We start from the raw sequence: 18,299 nt of genomic DNA on the forward strand, positions 1-18,299 counted from the left end.
TTACAGGGGAGAGGAGGGGGATGAATGAGCCAATTGTAAACTGGGGATTATTAGGTGACCATGATGGTTTGAGGGCCAGATTGGGAATTTAGCCAGGACACCGGGGTTAACACCCCTACTCTTACGATAAGTGCCATGGGATCTTTAATGACCTCAGAGAGTCAGGACACCCGTTTAACGTCCCATCCGAAAGACGGCACCCTACACAGGGCAGTGTCCCCAATCACTGCCCTGGAGCATTGGAATATTTTTTTAGACCAGAGGAAAGAGTGCCTCCTACTGGCCCTCCAACACCACTTCCAGCAGCATCTGGTCTCCCATCCAGGGACTGACCAGGACCAACCCTGCTTAGCTTCAGAAGCAAGCCAGACATACAGGTATCGATATGGTAACTTCTCTAGCCAACAGGGATGGACACTCACCTGGGTGTCAACAGGTCACTCAGGATAACCCTGGTAATGTAAGAGAAATTATAGTAGAATGCCTCCCCCAAACTACTCCCCCGGGTCTCCCATCCGAGCCTGGTTCCTCTCTAGGGTGTTTGTCCTTCTAGGGTGTTTGTCCTTCTAGGGTGTTTGTCCTTCTAGGGTGTTTGTCCTTCTAGGGTGTTTGTCCTTCTAGGGTGTTTCTCCTTCTAGGGTGTTTCTCCTTCTAGGGTGTTTCTCCGTGTTTCTCCTTCTAGGGTGTTTCTCCTTCTAGGGTGTTGCTCCTTCTAGGGTGTTGCTCCTTCTAGGGTGTTTCTCCTTCTATGGTGTTAACCCTTCTAAGGTGTTAACCCTTCTAGGGTGTTTCTCCTTCTAGGGTGTTGCTCCTTCTAGGGCGTTGCTCCTTCTAGGGTGTTGCTCCTTCTAGGGTGTTGCTCCTTCTAGGGTGTTGCTCCTTCTAGGGTGTTGCTCCTTCTAGGGTGTTGCTCCTTCTAGGGTGTATCTCCTTCTAGGGTGTTTCTCCTTCTAGGGTGTTTCTCCTTCTCGGGTGTTTCTCCTTCTCGGGTGTTTCTCCTTCTAGGGTGTTTTTCCTCTCTAGGGTTTTTCCTTCTATGGTGTAGGGTGTTTTTTATTCTCGGGTGTTTTACTGCTTCTACTTCTGTTTGCTAAACACTTTGTGAAACTGAGATGTATTAGAGGCAGGGTAGCCTAGTGGTTAGAGCGTTGGACTAGTAAAGGAAATGTTGCAAGATCGAATCCCTGAGCTGACAAAGTAAAAATCTCTCGTTCTGCCCCTTAACAAGGCAGTTAACCCACTGTTCCTAGGCCGTCATTGAAAATAAGAATTTGTTCTTAACTGACTTGGCTAGTTAATAAATAAAGATTTTTTTTAAATTATACATTGACGGGCCTCCCGGTGGCGCAGTGGTCAAGGGCACTGCATCGCAGTGCTAGCTGCGCCACCAGAGTCTCTGGGTTCGCGCCCAGGCTCTGTCGCAGCCGGCCGCGACCGGGAGGTCCGTGGGGCGACGCACAATTGGCATTGCGTCGTCCGGGTTAGGGAGGGTTTGGCCGGCAGGGATATCCTTGTCTCATCGCGCTCCAGCGACTCCTGTGGCGGGCCGGGCGCAGTGCGCGCTAACCAAGGGGGCCAGGTACACGGTGTTTCCTCCGACACATTGGTGCGGCTGGCTTCCGGGTTGGAGGCACGCTGTGTTAAAGAAGCAGTGCGGCTTGGTTGGGTTGTGCTTCGGAGGACGCATGGCTTTCGACCTTCGTCTCTCCCGAGCCCGTACGGGAGTTGTAGCGATGAGACAAGATAGTAATTACTAGTGATTGGATACCACGAAAATTGGGGAGAAAATGGGATAAAAATAAATAAATAATAAATAAAAAATTATACATTGATTTGATTTTTATTTGGGTTTTATCCAGCCTTTTTATTATGACTTTATTTTCTATATGGCTTTAAAGGCATATAGACAATAATATAAATATTTCATTTTGAAGAAAAACATTATTTTTAATTTAAGGGAAGCAACAGTTTTTCACTATGGCAGATACAGTATATCTTACACAGCATATCAATCAAAAACAAGTCAAATAGAGATATAAATTAAGTTGAACACTTCATGTTGATTGGACCGGCACTACAGCTCTCTGGGATCCTCTTTTACAAAGCAGCTTCTTGACCGATTCCTTAAACTCCTCTGTCTTCAGAACATATATGATGGGGTTTAGCATTGGCGGCAGTACCACGGTCAGGGAGAGGTTGATGATCCGGGCGTTGGTTGGTATGATTGGGTGAAGGAAGTAGGTGAAATTAATAGGCAGGTAGAATATGGCTACAAGTATCAGGTGTGAGGTACACGTCTTCACGGCTCTGACTCTGTGAGAGGGAGAAAGAGACAGAGAGAGAAGGAGAGAGAGCGTGAAACAGAAGGAGAAAGAGATGAAGAAGAGAGAGTATGTGTATACGAGAGAGGAGAGAGAGCGTGAAACAGAAGGAGAGAGAAGGAGAAAGAGATGGAGAAGAGAGAGTATGTGTATAAGAGAGAGGAGAGATTAAATAAAGGATAGGAAGTCATCATCTATCCAGTTCATTCTCAATATTTCCCAGCATATTTCACTCTAACAACAAACACTATACAGTTGAAGTCGGAAGTTTACATACACTTAGGTTGGAGTCATTAAAACTAGTTGTTCAACAACTCCACAAATTTCTTGTTAACAAACTATAGTTTTGGCAAGTCGGTTAGGACATCTACTTTGTGCATGACACAAGTCATTTTTCCAACAATTGTTTACTGACAGATTATTTAACTTACAATTCACTGTATCATAATTCCAGTGGGTCAGAAGTTTAAATACACTAAGCTGACTGTGTGTTTAAACAGCTTGGAAAATTCCAGAAAATTATGTCATGGCTTTAGAAGCTTCTGATAGGCTAATTGAAATAATTTGAGTCAATTGGAGGTGTACCTGTGGATGTATTTCAAGGCCTACCTTCACACTCAGTGCCCCTTTGCTTGACATCATGGGAAAATCAAAAGAAATCAGCCAAGACCTCAGAAAAACAATTGTAGACCTCCACAAGTCTGGTTCATCCTTGGGAGCAATTTTCAAACGCCCGAAGGTACCATGTTCATCTGTACAAACAATAGTACGCAAGTATAAACATCGTGGGACCACGTAGCCATCATACCGCTCAGGAAGGAGATGCGTTCTGTCTCCTAGAGATGAACTTAGGTGCGAAAATTGCATATCAATCCCAGAACAACAGCAAAGGACCTCGTGAAGATGCTGGAGGAAACAGGTACAAAAGTATCTAAATCCACAGTAAAACGAGTCCTATATCGACATAACCTGAAAGGCCACTCAGCAAGGAAGACGCAACTGCTCCAAAACTGCCATAATTAAGACAGACTACTGTTTGCAACTGCACATGGGTACAAATATCCTACTTTTTGGAGAAATGTCCTCTGGCCTGATGAAACAAAAATGGAACTGTTGGGCCATAATGACCATCGTTATGTTTGGAGGAAAAGGGGGAGCCTTGCAAGCCGAAGAACACCATCTCAAAAGTGAAGCACGGGGTGGCAGCATCATGTTGTGGGGGTGCTTTGCTGCAGGAGGGACTGGTGCAGTTCACGAAATAGATAGCATCATGAGGGAGGGAAAAGGTATTGGAGTGGCCATCACAAAGCCCTGACCTCAATCCCAGATAAAATTTGTGGCCAGAACTGAAAAAGCGTGTGCGAGCAAGGAGGCCTACAAACCTGACTCAGTTACACCAGCCCTGTCAGGAGGAATGGGCCAAAATTCACCCAACTTATTGTGGGAAGCTTCTGGAAGGCTACCCGAAATGTTTGGCCCAAGTTAAACAATTTAAAGGCAATGCTACCAAATACAAATTGAGTGTATGTAAACTTCTGACCCACTGGGAATGTGATGAAAGAAATAAAAGCTGAAATAAATCATTCTCTGTACTATTATTCATAGACATTTCACATTCTTAAAATAAAGTGGTGATCCTACCTGACCTAAGACAGGGAATTTTTACTATGATTAAATGTCAGGAATTGTGAAAAACTAAGATTAAATGTTTTTGTCGAAGGTGTATGTGAACTTTCGACTTCAACTGTATATACAAAGGTATGTGGACACCCCTTCAAATTAGTGGATTTGTATATTTCAGCCACACCCATTGCTGACAGGTGTATAAAATCGCGTACACAGCCATTCAATCTCAATTGACAAGCATTGGCAATAGAATGGCCTTAATGAAGTGATCAATGACTTTCAATGTGGCACTGTCATAGGATGTTATCTTTCCAACAAGCCAGTTCATAAAATTTCTGCCCTGCTAGAGCTGCCCCGGTCAACTGTAAGTGCTGTTATTCTGAAATGGAAACGTCTAGGAGCAACAACGGCTCAGCTGCAAAGTGGTAGGCAACATAAGCTCACAGAACGGGACCGCTGAGTGCTGAAGCACGTAGCACGTAGAAATCATCTGTCCTCGGTTGCAACACTCACTACCGAGTTTAAAACTGCCTCTGGAAGCAACGTCAGCACAATAACTGTGTGTCGGGAGCTTCATGAAATGTGTAAAGCTCGCCGACACTGGACTCTGGAGCAGTGGAAACACGTTCTCTGGAGTGATGAATCACACTTCACCATCTGGCAGTCCGATGGACGAATCTGGGTTTGGTGGATGCCAGGAGAACACTACCTGCCCAAATACATAGTGCCAACTGTAAAGTTTGGTGGAGGAGGAATAATGGTCTGGGGCTGTTTTTCATGGTTCGAGTGAGGCCTCTTAGTTCCAGTGAAGGGAAACCTTTACAATGACATTCTAGACTCTGTGGTTCCAACTTTGTGGCAACAGTTTGGAGAATGCCCTTTCCTGTTTCAGCATGTCAATGCCTCAGTGCACAAAGCGAGGTCCATATAGAAATCGTTTGTCGAGATCGGTGTGGAAGAACTTGACTAGCTTGCACAGAGCACTGACCGCAACCCGATCAAACACCTTTAGGATGAATTGGAACGCCGACTGCAAGCCAGGCCTAATCGCCCATCATCAGTGGCCGACATCACTAATGCTCTTGTGGCTGAATGGAAGCCAGTCCCCGCTAGATGTTCGTAGAAAGCCTTCCCAGAAGAGTGGAGGCTGTTATAGCAGCAAAGGGTGGACCAACTCCATATTCAGGATTGGTGTCCCGTCCACGGGACGGTTGAGCTAATGTAGGCTAATGCGATTAGCATGAGGTTGTAAGAAAAAAAAAAGACAGACATATTTCAGAAAGGCAGAACGCGTTTCTTGTTAATCTAACTGCACTGTTCAATTTATAGTAGTTATTAGAGTGAAATAATACCATGCTATTGTTTTAGGAGAGTGCACAATTATGAACTTGAAAAATGTATAAATAAACCAATTATGCACATTTGGGCACATTTCTTGATACAACATTTTGAATAAATATGCATGTTTTCACTGGATCACTCTAAAACTTTGCACATGCTTCCATCTAGTGGCAAAGTCTAATTTGCACCTGGGTTAGAAATAGTCATTATGCCCTTTCCCTTACATTTCAAAGATTATGGTACAAAAAAACGGTTGGTTTTTCTTTATATAATCTTTTACCAGATCTAATGTGTTATATTCTCCTACATTCCTTTTACATTTCCACAAATTTTAAAGTGTTTCCTTTCAAATGGTATCAAGAATATGCATATTGTTGCTTCAGGGCCACATACTTTTGGTCCTGAAGGCCACATACTTTTGGTCCTGTAGTGTATATCTGAGACGGCACAACAATCAATATCAGAGCTATGTGTTTAGGTATATAAACAAAATATCTGTCTAAATCTCTGACTCTGATCAGTATGACTTCTCACCTGTTCTGGGGCAGTGTGATGGTGAACAGGGCGTGTGTGATACAGATGTATGATGATACGATGAAGACCATGGGGAAATAGAGGATTATACTGGGGTTGAGATATGACATCACTATGTTAGGGACCACATCAGAACAGGGGGCCGCCAGACGGAACAGGGGACCGTGGTCACAGAAGTAGCTGTTGATCACCAGAGACCTACAATACAATACATCTTCATTGTTCACATGTTACAGTGATCAACTGCTAACTTATTTTCCCCCAGCACCCGGCCCGGGATTCAAACCGGTAACCTTTCGGCAACAGGTTCACCTCCTCAGCCACCTACCGGCAGAAGGAGAGTCGGGTGATGAGGCACACAGCCAGCAACACCATGAACACAGCAAACGCCCAGGCAGCACCCGTCAGCTGGAACATGGACCTGTGAGTCACCATCATATGGTACCTACATGGACAGCGGAAAGAAGCTGTTAACAAGGACTTTAGATGCAGTGTATTCATATATCTGGTCGAATTGTCAGTGAAAGCAGATACATTATTATCACACAAGGGGCAATTATGAAGGCCTTTTAAATTGTATTTTTTGTATTTTGTATTTTATGTTGTATTTTAAATTGTATTTTATTAAACAATTTGATTTGATGTATTATCTGAGACCTGAGTGGGCAGCAGATGGCCACCAGTCTGTCGTAGGAGAGGATGGTGAGGTTGAAGGACTGCATGGTGAGGAAGAGGAAGATGAAGAAGAGGCTAGTGAGGCACTGGTTGTAGGAGATGAGCTGTCTGCTGAACAGGAACATATCCAGGACCTTGGGGACCATGGCAGTGCTGCCACACACGTCTGTGAAGGCCAGGTTGAACACAGCAATGTACTTGGGGCTGTAAGGTAAGATCCTGACTTGATTATCTCCATGGGGAAATGTTTGTATGTGCAATAGACAATTACAGAGAAGGTAAATATAATCAGTCAGTAGACAAAAAGTGCAAATCTTAAACATCTTTAAACTGTCATCTGTAATGTTTAAGTTATCAACTATAGACCATCCAGCTGGACCTAATGGTGGTTTTCATTCAGAATCAACTATAGACCATCCAGCTGACCTAATGGTGGTTTTCATTCAGAATCAACTATAGACCATCCAGCTGGACCTAATGGTGGTTTTCATTCAGAAGCCTTATTGAGAGGCATTGCCGGTAATCAGGGATACAGTTGAAATCCAGAGCTGATGAGGGGAATCTAAAAGGAGTTAACTAGCAGTCAGAGCCCTGTGCTGCTTCAGCTTATGTTGTGTCTGTTGTGGTTCATCTGGTTGGGTTCTGGGACTGCACAAATATAGGCCAATAAAGGTAGAATTATGCTGTATTATTACCACTGAGATTAAAGAGGACTGATTACCTGTGGAGACTGCTGTCCATGTAGATAACCATCATGACAAAGGTGTTGCCCATCTAGACCCAATACACACACACACACACAGGAGAAACCATAACCCAAAATGTTTATACAGGTAAATTCATTTTGCCGTTGACTATGGGTGGCGCTACAGGCCCCCAGCTGAAATGATACTACACCATATCAGGTTTTCTTAAGTTCAAAAAAGATGTGCTTTCGATAGGAAAGTGAAACCTTTTCTAGCTTTTCAGGTGGATAAACTAGCTGACGATGGCGATACGTAACAGCCTGGATCACAGATAGTTTGTAACAGCGTAGACCAGAGCTATGGACTAACCAGAGAGATGATGTATACGAAGCAGAGGAAGATGTAATAGTACTTCATGTGGGGGATATCGATGAAACCACTGATGAAGAAGTAAGGGGGTCGGATAATGGTGTCAATGTTCTCTGTCTGGTTAGGGTCAGAGGTCAGGTAACTCATCCTGACTGGTGGTGTTATCAGTGATTCCTCCTGGCTCGTAATAATCTGTGGAAATATAAAATAAATACATTACTGTTTTTTTATTCACCTGTTGAGACATTGCAATGACTCACCAGGAAAAAGGCAAATATCCAAGTTCAATTGTCTTTCTTATGTAATTATATTTAAAAAACTAAGAATACAATTATTTTAACTGACAACAAAGTAAAAAATCCAAGGAATAGCACTGTAAAGCTGATATTGGTTTCACGTTCCCTCCATTAGAATAACTCTTACCTGTTGAACCCACATACTGTATAGTCTAACATGGTACAACTACATACTGCGTAAACTAAGTCTTACCTGGTCTTACCACAGACTGGATCCAACTGTCTCTCTTCAGTAGTCTGGTGATGTGTGTTGGACTGAAGACCAATTTGTGGTGCTGCTCTGAGTCCACCTCCACTGTTATACCTGCAGCCTCATTGTGAATCTGTAGTAGGATGTCCCTTGTGGGACACCGTACTTGTGTATTACATACCTTGATTGAGTGAAGAAGACCCTTGCTGCTGTTGTTGTTGTTGTGTGGTTGTCATAGGACACAACTCAATGCCCTTCTGGAACTACCAACCACACAGGCTGAGAAGAGAGAGGAGGGAGGCAGTAGAAAGAGGAGGAAAGAAAGAGGAAGGAGGAGAGAGAAAGAGGAGAAAGCAGAGAGAAAGAAAGTAGAAATGAGAGAGAAAGAGAGGAGAAAGGAGAGAGAAAGATAGGTGAAAGTTGACCATTCAGATCTCATCAGTTATATTTTTTTACGTTTTGGTAATTGTAGTAATTTTTATAATTCAGCAGACACTCTCATCCAGTTGAGCTAATGAATTGAGCTAATGACAGTGGTGTAAAGTACTTAAGTAAAAATACTTTCAGGTGCTACTTAAGTCGTTTTGGGGGGTATCTGTACTTTACTATTAATAATTGTTGCCTACTTTTACTTCACTACATTCCTTAAGAATTTTGGGTACTTTTTACTCCATACATTTTACTCCGGGATCTGTAGTATCATAGAGGATGATTACTAGACCTCTATCTATCTGTAGTATCATAGAGGATGATAACTAAACCTCTATCTATCTGTAGTATCATATAGGATGATAACTAAACCTCTATCTATCTGTAGTATCATAGAGGATGATTACTAAACCTCTATCTATCTGTAGTATCATAGAGGATGATTACTAGACCTAAACTATCTGTAGTATCATAGAGGATGATAACTAAACCTCTATCTATCTGCAGTTGTAAAGGCAGTCAATGTTGTTCTCCCCCTTAGACGAGGAGGAGCATGGATAGGACCAAGATGCGGATTGAGGGAAATAAGCCATCTTTTAATGACAACAGCAAACAAGACACTACAAAACTACAAAACAACAAATGTGACTAACCTTCAACCGTCCTGTGAGGACACAGGAACAAACACCCACAAAACTCCAGTGAAACCCTGGCTGCCTTAGTATGACTCTCAATTAGAGACAAACGATACACACCTGTCTCTAATTGAGAATCATGCCAGGCCGAACACAAAAACCCAACCTAGAAATACAAAACATAGACTGCCCACCCAAAACACACGCCCTGACCATAAACACATACAAAAACAACATAAAACAGGTCAGGACCGTTACAGAACCCCCCCCTCAAGGTGCGAACGCGGGCGCACCAGCACAAAGTCCAGGGGAGGGTCTGGGTGGGCAGTTGACCACGGTGGTGGCTCAGGCTGAGGGCGAGGTCCCACCCCACCATAATCAATCCCCGCTTCTTTATCCCCCTCCCAATGACCACCCTCCCACTAACACCACCTAAATGAAGGGGCAGCACCGGGATAAGGGGCAGCACCGGGATAAGGGGCAGCACCGGGGATAAGGGGCGGCAGGTCCTGGCTGAGGGACTCCGGCAGGTCCTGGCTGAGGGACTCCGGCAGGTCCTGGCTGAGGGACTCCGGCAGGTCCTGGCTGAGGGACTCCGGCAGGTCCTGGCTGAGGGACTCCGGCAGGTCCTGGCTGAGGGACTCCGGCAGGTCCTGGCTGAGGGACTCCGGCAGGTCCTGGCTGAGGGACTCCGGCAGGTCCTGGCTGAGGGACTCCGGCAGGTCCTGGCTGAGGGACTCCGGCCGGTCCGGGCTGAGGGACTCCGGCCGGTCCGGACTGAGGGACTCCGGCCGGTCCTGGCTGAGGGACTCCGGCCGGTCCTGGCTGAGGGACTCCGGCCGGTCCTGGCTGAGGGACTCCGGCCGGTCCTGGCTGAGGGACTCATTTTTGGGTGAGTCTCTCCGGCAGGTCCTGGCTGAGGGACTCCGGCAGGTCCTGGCTGAGGGACTCCGGCAGGTCCTGGCTGGGCGGCTCCGGCAGGTCCTGGCTGGGCGGCTCCGGCAGGTCCTGGCTGGGCGGCTCCGGCAGGTCCTGGCTGGGCGGCTCCGGCAGGTCCTGGCTGGGCGGCTCCGGCAGGTCCTGGCTGGGCGGCTCCGGCAGGTCCTGGCTGGGCGGCTCCGGCAGGTCCTGGCTGGACGGCTCCGGCAGGTCCTGGCTGGACGGCTCCGGCAGGTCCTGGCTGGACGGCTCCGGCAGGTCCTGGCTGGACGGCTCCGGCAGGTCCTGGCTGGACGGCTCCGGCCGGTCCTGGCTGGACGGCTCCGGCAGGTCCTGGCAGGACGGCTCCGGCCGGTCATGGCAGGACGGCTCCGGCCGGTCATGGCAGGACGGCTCCGGCCGGTCATGGCAGGACGGCTCCGGCCGGTCATGGCAGGACGGCTCTGGCGCTAGGCAGACGGCAGACTCTGGCCGGCTGAGACGCACTATAGGCCTGGTGCGTGGCACCGGAACTGGAGGCACCGGGCCGAGGGCACGCACCTCAGGGCGAGTGCGGGGAACAGGAACTGGGCACACTGGACTCTCGTGGCGCACTCTAGGCCTGGTGCGTGGTACCGGAACTGGAGGTACCGGGCTGGAGACACGCACCATAGGGAGAGTGCGTGGAAGAGGAACAGGGCTCTGGAGATGCACTGGAAGCCTGGTGCGTGGTGTAGGCACTGGTGGTACTGAGCTGGGGTGGGAAGGTGGCGCCGGATATACCGGACCGTGAAGGAGGACACGTGCTCTTGAGCACCGAGCCTCCCCAACCTTACCAGGTTGAATGGTCCCCGTAGCCCTGCCAGTGCGGCGAGGTGGAATAGCCCGCACTGGGCTATGCAGGCGAACCGGGGACACCACCTGTAAGGCTGGTGCCATGTATGCCGGCCCGAGGAGACGTACTGGAGACCAGATACGTTGGGCCGGCTTCATGGCACTCGGCTTGATGCCCAACCTAGCCCTCCCAGTGCGGCAAGGTGGAATAGCCCGCACTGGGCTAAGCACGCGTACTGGGGACACCGTGCGCTTTACCGCATAACACGGTGTCTGACCAGTACGACGCCCTCTTACTCCACGGCAAGCCCGGCTAGTTGGCTCAGGTATCCAACCCGGCTTCGCCACACTCCCCTTTAGCCCCCCCCAAGACATTTTTGGGTGAGTCTCTCGGGCTTCCAGCCTCTCCTATGTGCTGCCTCCTCATACCAGCGCTCCTGGGCTGTGGCTGCCTTCCTCCCCTCCCGAGAGCGGCGATTCTCTCCAACCCTTCCCCAGGGTCCCTTTCCATCCATGATCTCCCAAGACCATTCCTCCTGTGTCCAGTGCCTTAGTTCCTTTTCTCTCTCCTCAATCCGCTTGGTCCTGTTGTGGTGGGTGTTTCTGTAAAGGCAGTCAATGTTGTTCTCCCCCTTAGACGAGGAGGAGCATGGATAGGCCCAAGATGCGGATTGAGGGAAATAAGCCATCTTTTAATGACAACAGCAAACAAGACACTACAAAACTACAAAACAACAAATGTGACTAACCTTCAACCGTCCTGTGAGGACACAGGAACAAACACCCACAAAACCCCAGTGAAACCCTGGCTGCCTTAGTATGACTCTCAATTAGAGACAAACGATACACACCTGTCTCTAATTGAGAATCATACCAGGCCGAACACAAAAACCCAACCTAGAAATACAAAACATAGACTGCCCACCCAAAACACACGCCCTGACCATAAACACATACAAAAACAACATAAAACAGGTCAGGACCGTTACAGTAGTATCATTTTTTTATTTTTTTTATTTCACCTTTATTTAACCAGGTAGGCAAATTGAGAACACGTTCTCATTTACAATTGCGACCTGGCCAAGATAAAGCAAAGCAGTTCGACACAATACAACAACACATAGTTACACATGGAGTAAAACAAACATACAGTCAATAATACAGTGAAAATAAGTCTATATACAATATGAGCAAGTGAGGTGAGATAAGGGAGGTGAAGGCAAACAAAATATATATATAAATAAATAAAAAATATATATAAAAAGGCCATGGTGGCGAAGTAAATACAATATAGCAAGTAAAAAAAATAACACTGGAATGGTTGGTTTGCAGTGGAAGAAGGTGCAAAGTAGAGATAGAAATAATGGGGTGCAAAGGAGCAAAATAAATAAATACAGTAGGTAAAGAGGTAGTTGTTTGGGCTAAATTATAGATGGGCTATGTACAGGTGCAGTAATCTATGAGCTGCTCTGACAGCTGGTGCTTAAAGCTAGTGAGGAAGATAAGTGTTTCCAGTTTCAGAGATTTTTGTAGTTCGTTCCAGTCATTGGCAGCAGAGAACTGGAAGGAGAGGCGGCCAAAGGAAGAATTGGTTTTGGGGGTGACCAGAGAGATATACCTGCTGGAGCGCGTGCTACGGGTGGGCGTTGCTATGGTGACCAGCGAGCTGAGATAAGGGGGGACTTTACCTAGCAGGGTCTTGTAGATGACCTGGAGCCAGTGGGTTTGGCAACGAGTGTGAAGCGAGGGCCAGCCAACGAGAGCGTACAGGTCGCAGTGGTGGGTAGTATATGGGGCTTTGGTGACAAAACGGATGGCACTGTGATAGACTGCATCCAATTTATTGAGTAGGGTTTTGGAGGCTATTTTGTAAATGACATCACCGAAGTCGAGGATTGGTAGGATGGTCAGTTTTACAAGGGTATGTTTGGCAGCATGAGTGAAGGATGCTTTGTTGCGGAATAGGAAGCCGATTCTAGATTTAACTTTGGATTGGAGATGCTTGATGTGAGTCTGGAAGGAGAGTTTACAGTCTAACCAGACACCTAGGTATTTGTAGTTGTCCACATATTCTAAGTCAGAGCCGTCCAGAGTAGTGATGCTGGACAGGCGGGCAGGTGCAGGCAGCGATCGGTTGAAGAGCATGCATTTAGTTTTACTTGTATTTAAGAGCAATTGGAGGCCACGGAAGGAGAGTTGTATGGCATTGAAGCTCGCCTGGAGGGTTGTTAACACAGTGTCAAGAGAAGGGCCAGAAGTATACAGAATAGTGTCGTCTGCGTAGAGGTGGATCAGAGACTCACCAGCAGCAAGAGCGACATCATTGATGTATACAGAGAAGAGAGTCGGTCCAAGAATTGAACCCTGTGGCACCCCCATAGAGACTGCCAGAGGTCCGGACAACAGACCCTCCGATTTGACACACTGAACTCGATCAGAGAAGTAGTTGGTGAACCAGGCGAGGCAATCATTAGAGAAACCAAGGCTGTCGAGTCTGCCGATGAGGATGTGGTGATTGACAGAGTCAAAAGCCTTGGCCAGGTCAATGAATATGGCTGCACAGTACTGTTTCCTATCGATAGCGGTTAAGATATCGTTTATGACCTTGAGCGTGGCTGAGGTGCACCCATGACCAGCTCTGAAACCAGATTGCATAGCGGAGAAGGTATGGTGGGATTCGAGATGGTCGGTAATCTGTTTGTTGACTTGGCTTTCGAAGACCTTAGAAAGGCAGGGTAGGATAGATATAGGTCTGTAGCAGTTTGGGTCTAGAGTGTCTCCCCCTTTGAAGAGGGGGATAACCGCAGCTGCTTTCCATTCTTTGGGAATCTCAGACGACACGAAAGAGAGGTTGAAAAGGCTGGTAATAGGGGTGGCAACAATTTCAGCAGATAGTTTTAGAAAGAAAGGGTCCAGATTATCTAGCCCGGCTGATTTGTAAGGGTCCAGATTTTGCAGCTCTTTCAGAACATCAGCTGACTGTATTTGGGAGAAAGAGAAATGGGGAAGGCTTGGGCGAGTAGCAGAGGGGAGGGCAGTGCTGTTGACCGGGGTAGGGGTAGCCAGGTGGAAAGCATGGCCAGCCGTAGAAAAATGCTTATTGAAATTCTCAATTATAATGGATTTGTCGGTGGTGACAGTATTTCCTATCTTCAGTGCAGTTGGAAGCTGGGAGGAAGTGTTCTTATTCTCCATGGACTTTACAGTGTCCCAGAACTTTTTTGAGTTTGTGTTGCAGGAAGCAAATTTCTGCTTGAAAAAGCTAGCCTTGGCTTTTCTAACTGCCTGTGTATGCTGGTTTCTAGCTTCCCTGAAAAGTTGCATATCACGTGGGCTGTTCGATGCTAATGCAGAACGCCATAGGATGTTTTTCTGTTGGTTAAGGGCAGTCAGGTCAGGAGAGAACCAAGGGCTATATCTGTTCCTGGTTCTAAATTTCTTGAATGGGGCATGCTTATTCAAGATGGTGAGGAAGGCATTTTAAAAAAATATCCAGACATCCTCTACTGACGGGATGAGATCAATATCCTTCCAGGATACCTCGGCCAGGTCGATTAGAAAGGCCTGCTCGCTGAAGTGTTTCAGGGAGCGTTTGACAGTGATGAGTGGAGGTCGTTTGATCGCTGACCCATTACGGATACAGGCAATGAGGCAGTGATCGCTGAGATCTTGGTTGAAAACAGCAGAGGTGTATTTGGAGGGCAAGTTGGTTAGGATGATGTCTATGAGGGTACCCGTGTTTACGGAATTGGGGTGATACCTGGTAGGTTCATTGATAATTTGTGTGAGATTGAGGGCATCAAGCTTAGATTGTAGGATGGCCGGGGTGTTAAGCATGTTCCAATTTAGGTCGCCTAGCAGCACAAGCTCTGAAGATAGATGGGGGGCAATCAGTTCACATATGGTGTCCAGAGCACAGCTGGGGGCAGAGGGTGGTCTATAGCAGGCGGCAACAGTGAGAGACTTGTTTTTAGAGAGGTGGATTTTTAAAAGTAGGAGTTCAAATTGTTTCGGAACAGACCTGGATAGTAAAACAGAACTCTGCAGGCAATCTTTGCAGTAGATTGCAACACCGCCCCCTTTAGCCGTTCTATCTTGTCTGAAAATCTTGTAGTTAGGGATGAAAATGTCAGAATTTTTGGTGGTCTTCCTAAGCCAGGATTCAGACATGGCTAAAACATCTGGGTTGGCAGAGTGTGCTAAAGCAGTGAACAAAACAAACTTAGGGAGGAGGCTTCTAATGTTAACATGCATGAAACCAAGGCTATTACGGTTACAGAAGTCATCAAAAGAGAGCGCCTGGGGAATAGGAGTGGAGCTAGGTACTGCAGGGCCTGGATTCACCTCTACATCACCAGAGGAACAGAGGAGGAGTAGGATAAGGGTACGGCTAAAAGCTATGAGAATTGGTCGTTTGGAACGTCTAGAACAGAGAGTAAAAGGAAGTTTCTGGGGGCGATAAAATAGCTTCAAGGAATAATGTACAGACAAACGTATGGTAGGATGTGAATACAGTGGAGGTAAACCTAGGTAATGGGTGATGATGAGAGAGATATAGTCTCTAGAAACATCATTGAAACCAGGTGATGTCATCGCATATGTGGGTGGTGGAACTGAGAGGTTGGATATATAGTGAGCAGGGCTAGAGGCTCTACAGTGAAATAAGCCAATAAACACTAACCAGAACAGCAATGGACAAGGCATATTTACATTAAGGAGAGGCATGCTTAATCGAGTGATCATAAGGGTCCAGTGAGTAGAGGTTGGTTGGGGGCACGGCGATCCAGACAGCTGGCCGTGTAGCTGGCTATCGGTAGCAAGATAACATAGGATGGAGGTCTGGTTTTATTTATTTTTATTTTTTATTTTTTTGTCACCTCGTTCGTTTCCGTCGGTAGATTAGTGGGGTTCCGTGTGGTAGAGGGGATCGATCCAATTGGCAAAATAGATATAGTGACCCAGGAAAAAAGAAAAAAAAAATGTCCGGTATATTTATTTAGATAGCAGCCGATAAGACAGCTAATAATTAGCAGATGGGTATTCAGAAACGTCGCAATGGAAAAGCCTGTTGAGACCACCTCGGACAATTACGTCGGCAGACCAGTCGTGATGGATCGGCGGGGCTCCGTGTCGGCAATAAAGGGTCCAGTCCAATTGGCAAAAGAGGTATTGTAGCCCAATAATTCGCTGGTAGGCCTCTTCGGCTAGCCGGCAGATGGGCCTAGCTCGAGGCTAGCTCAAGGCTAACTGGTGCTTGTTTCGGGACAGAGGTATTAGCCAGTAGTAGCCACCTGGTTGCAGCTAGCTAGCGACGATGATCCGGTGTAATTGTCCAGAGCTTGCGTCAGGAATCCGGTGATGTGGTAGAGAAAAAGCAGTCCTATATTCTCTGGGTTGATATCGCGCCTGCAGACTGGCAGGTATTTGCCCGAGCTGAAGCTGGCTGGTGTCCGAGTTAAGGGCGAAGACCGCAGCAGTGGCTAACTGACTACTAGCTAGTAGCTAGTTATCTGGCAGGCTTCTGATTGGGGTTACGGTTCTAAAGTATAAAAAATAGCAGATCCGTACCACATTGGGTGAGGCGGGTTGCGGGAATGTATATTCAGTTCCAAGATGGAAAGTGAAATTAAAATATATACGAAATGTATACAAAAAATACGAGGACTATTTACGCGGGACAAGACGGGACAAGACAAGACAAACACACGTCCGACTGCTACGCCTTCTTGGTTATGAATCATAGAGGATGATTACTAGACCTGAACTATCTGTAGTATCTTAGAGGATGATAACTAAACCTCTATCTATCTGTAGTATCATAGAGGATGATTACTAAACCTCTTTCTATCTGTAGTATCATAGAGGATGATTACTAGACCTCTATATATCTGTAGTATCCTAGAGGATGATAACTAAACCTCTATCTATCTGTAGTATCATAGAGGATGATAACTAAACCTCTATCTATCTGTAGTATCATAGAGGATGATAACTAAACCTCTATCTATCTGTAGTATCATATAGGATGATTACTAAACCTCTATCTATCTGTAGTATCATAGAGGATGATTTCCAGACCTCTATCTGTCAACACTTGAGTCTCCTACTGAGTACAGTCAGTCTAATGAGAGAACTAATGAGGACCGGCTTGTCCACATAGCTTAGAAACGCTCTCTGCAGATGAGAGGAGAGAGAGAGCAACTCATGTGTAAGCAACAGGCCAAACCCAGCTAACAACAAATGTCCCCACAACTTTAGAGAAAATTCCCTTAACAGTCTCATTACGTCATTATTAAGTAACATTTTCATAGGAATGTCCCCGTAATGTGCAAGACATTTTTTCAAGAGACCAAAACCTGTCTAGGATCAGCGTGCCGCTAGCGGCACACCCCCCCCCCCCCCCCCACTGAAAAACCAGTGCCGCGAAATTCAAAAAAAATATTTTTTTAAAATATTTAACTTTCACACATTAAAGTCCAATACAGCTAATGAAAGACACAGATCTTGTGAATCCAGTCAACATGTCCGATTTTTAAAATGTTTTACAGGGAAGACACAATATGTAAAGATGTACATCTATTACCTAAAAACACATTAGCATAATCCACCATCTTTTATTTGTCCACCAACACCAGTAGCCATCACCAATTCGGCTAAACTAAGATATTTATAGCCCCTAACCAACAAAAAAACTCATCAGATGACAGTCTGATAACATATTTATGGTATGGGATAGGTTTTGTTAGAAAAAAGTGCATATTTCAGGTAGATGGCATAGGTTACAATTGCACCCACCGTCACAAATGGACTAGAAAAACTACATTGAGCAACGTGTTTACCTACTTACTAATCATCAAACATTTCGTAAAAATACACAGCATACACTAATCGAAAGACACAGATCCTGTGAATACAGACAATATTTCAGATTTTCTAAGTGTCTTACAGCGAAAACACAATAAATCGTTATATTAGCATAGCACATAGCACATAGCAGCCCAGCATTGATTCTAGCCAAAGTGGGCGATAACGTCAACATCGCCAAAAATATATTAATTTTTTCACTAACCTTCTCAGAATTCTTCAGATGACACTCCTGTAACATCATATTACACAATCCATATAGAGTTTGATCGAAAATGTTTATATTTAGCCACCAAAATCATGGTTAGACAATGTGAAATGTAGCTCAGCTGGTCAGAAAATGTCCTTGCGCCACTTAGACAGTGATCTACTCTTATACATAAATACTCATAAACGTGACTAAAAAATATAGGGTGGACAGGGATTGATAGACAATTTAATTCTTAATACAATTGCGGAATTACATTTTTTAAATTATCCTTACTTTTCAATACAGTTTGCGCCAAGCGAAGTCAAAAAACATGGCGTCCTAAGCCACTAAAATGTTTCGACAGAAACACGATTTATCATAATAAAAATGT

General features: G+C 45.8%; 1 protein-coding gene across 1 annotated transcript; it reads right to left on the bottom strand.

Annotated features, from left to right (window-relative positions):
* Positions 1 to 1,866: 1,866 nt before the first annotated feature.
* On the bottom strand, positions 1,867 to 8,301 carry LOC129842877 (olfactory receptor 1361-like). Its single transcript, XM_055911575.1, has 7 exons — positions 8,042 to 8,301; positions 7,553 to 7,744; positions 7,219 to 7,271; positions 6,480 to 6,701; positions 6,151 to 6,267; positions 5,823 to 6,020; positions 1,867 to 2,313 (listed from the first exon to the last, which is right to left on the bottom strand). The coding sequence occupies exons 2-7, from the start codon at positions 7,697 to 7,699 to the stop codon at positions 2,055 to 2,057; spliced, it is 996 nt and encodes a 331-aa protein (XP_055767550.1). The 5' UTR covers positions 7,700 to 7,744; positions 8,042 to 8,301; the 3' UTR covers positions 1,867 to 2,054.
* Between the last annotated feature and the right edge of the window lie 9,998 nt (positions 8,302 to 18,299).

This window comes from Salvelinus fontinalis, unplaced genomic scaffold (assembly GCF_029448725.1).
Source record: "Salvelinus fontinalis isolate EN_2023a unplaced genomic scaffold, ASM2944872v1 scaffold_0073, whole genome shotgun sequence".
In the NCBI taxonomy this organism is placed as follows: Eukaryota; Metazoa; Chordata; class Actinopteri; order Salmoniformes; family Salmonidae; genus Salvelinus; species Salvelinus fontinalis.

What these genes read in the sequence shown, in the direction of transcription:
- LOC129842877 (XM_055911575.1), bottom strand. Translation starts at nt 7,699, where the DNA reads ATGAGTTACCTGACCTCTGACCCTAACCAGACAGAGAACATTGACACC. An exon ending in ATGGACAGCAGTCTCCACAG is followed by an intron (nt 6,702 to 7,218) that starts GTAATCAGTCCT and finishes CTTACCTTACAG; the next exon opens with CCCCAAGTACATTGCTGTGT. An exon ending in ACCCGACTCTCCTTCTGCCG is followed by an intron (nt 6,021 to 6,150) that starts GTAGGTGGCTGA and finishes ATTGTATTGTAG; the next exon opens with GTCTCTGGTGATCAACAGCT.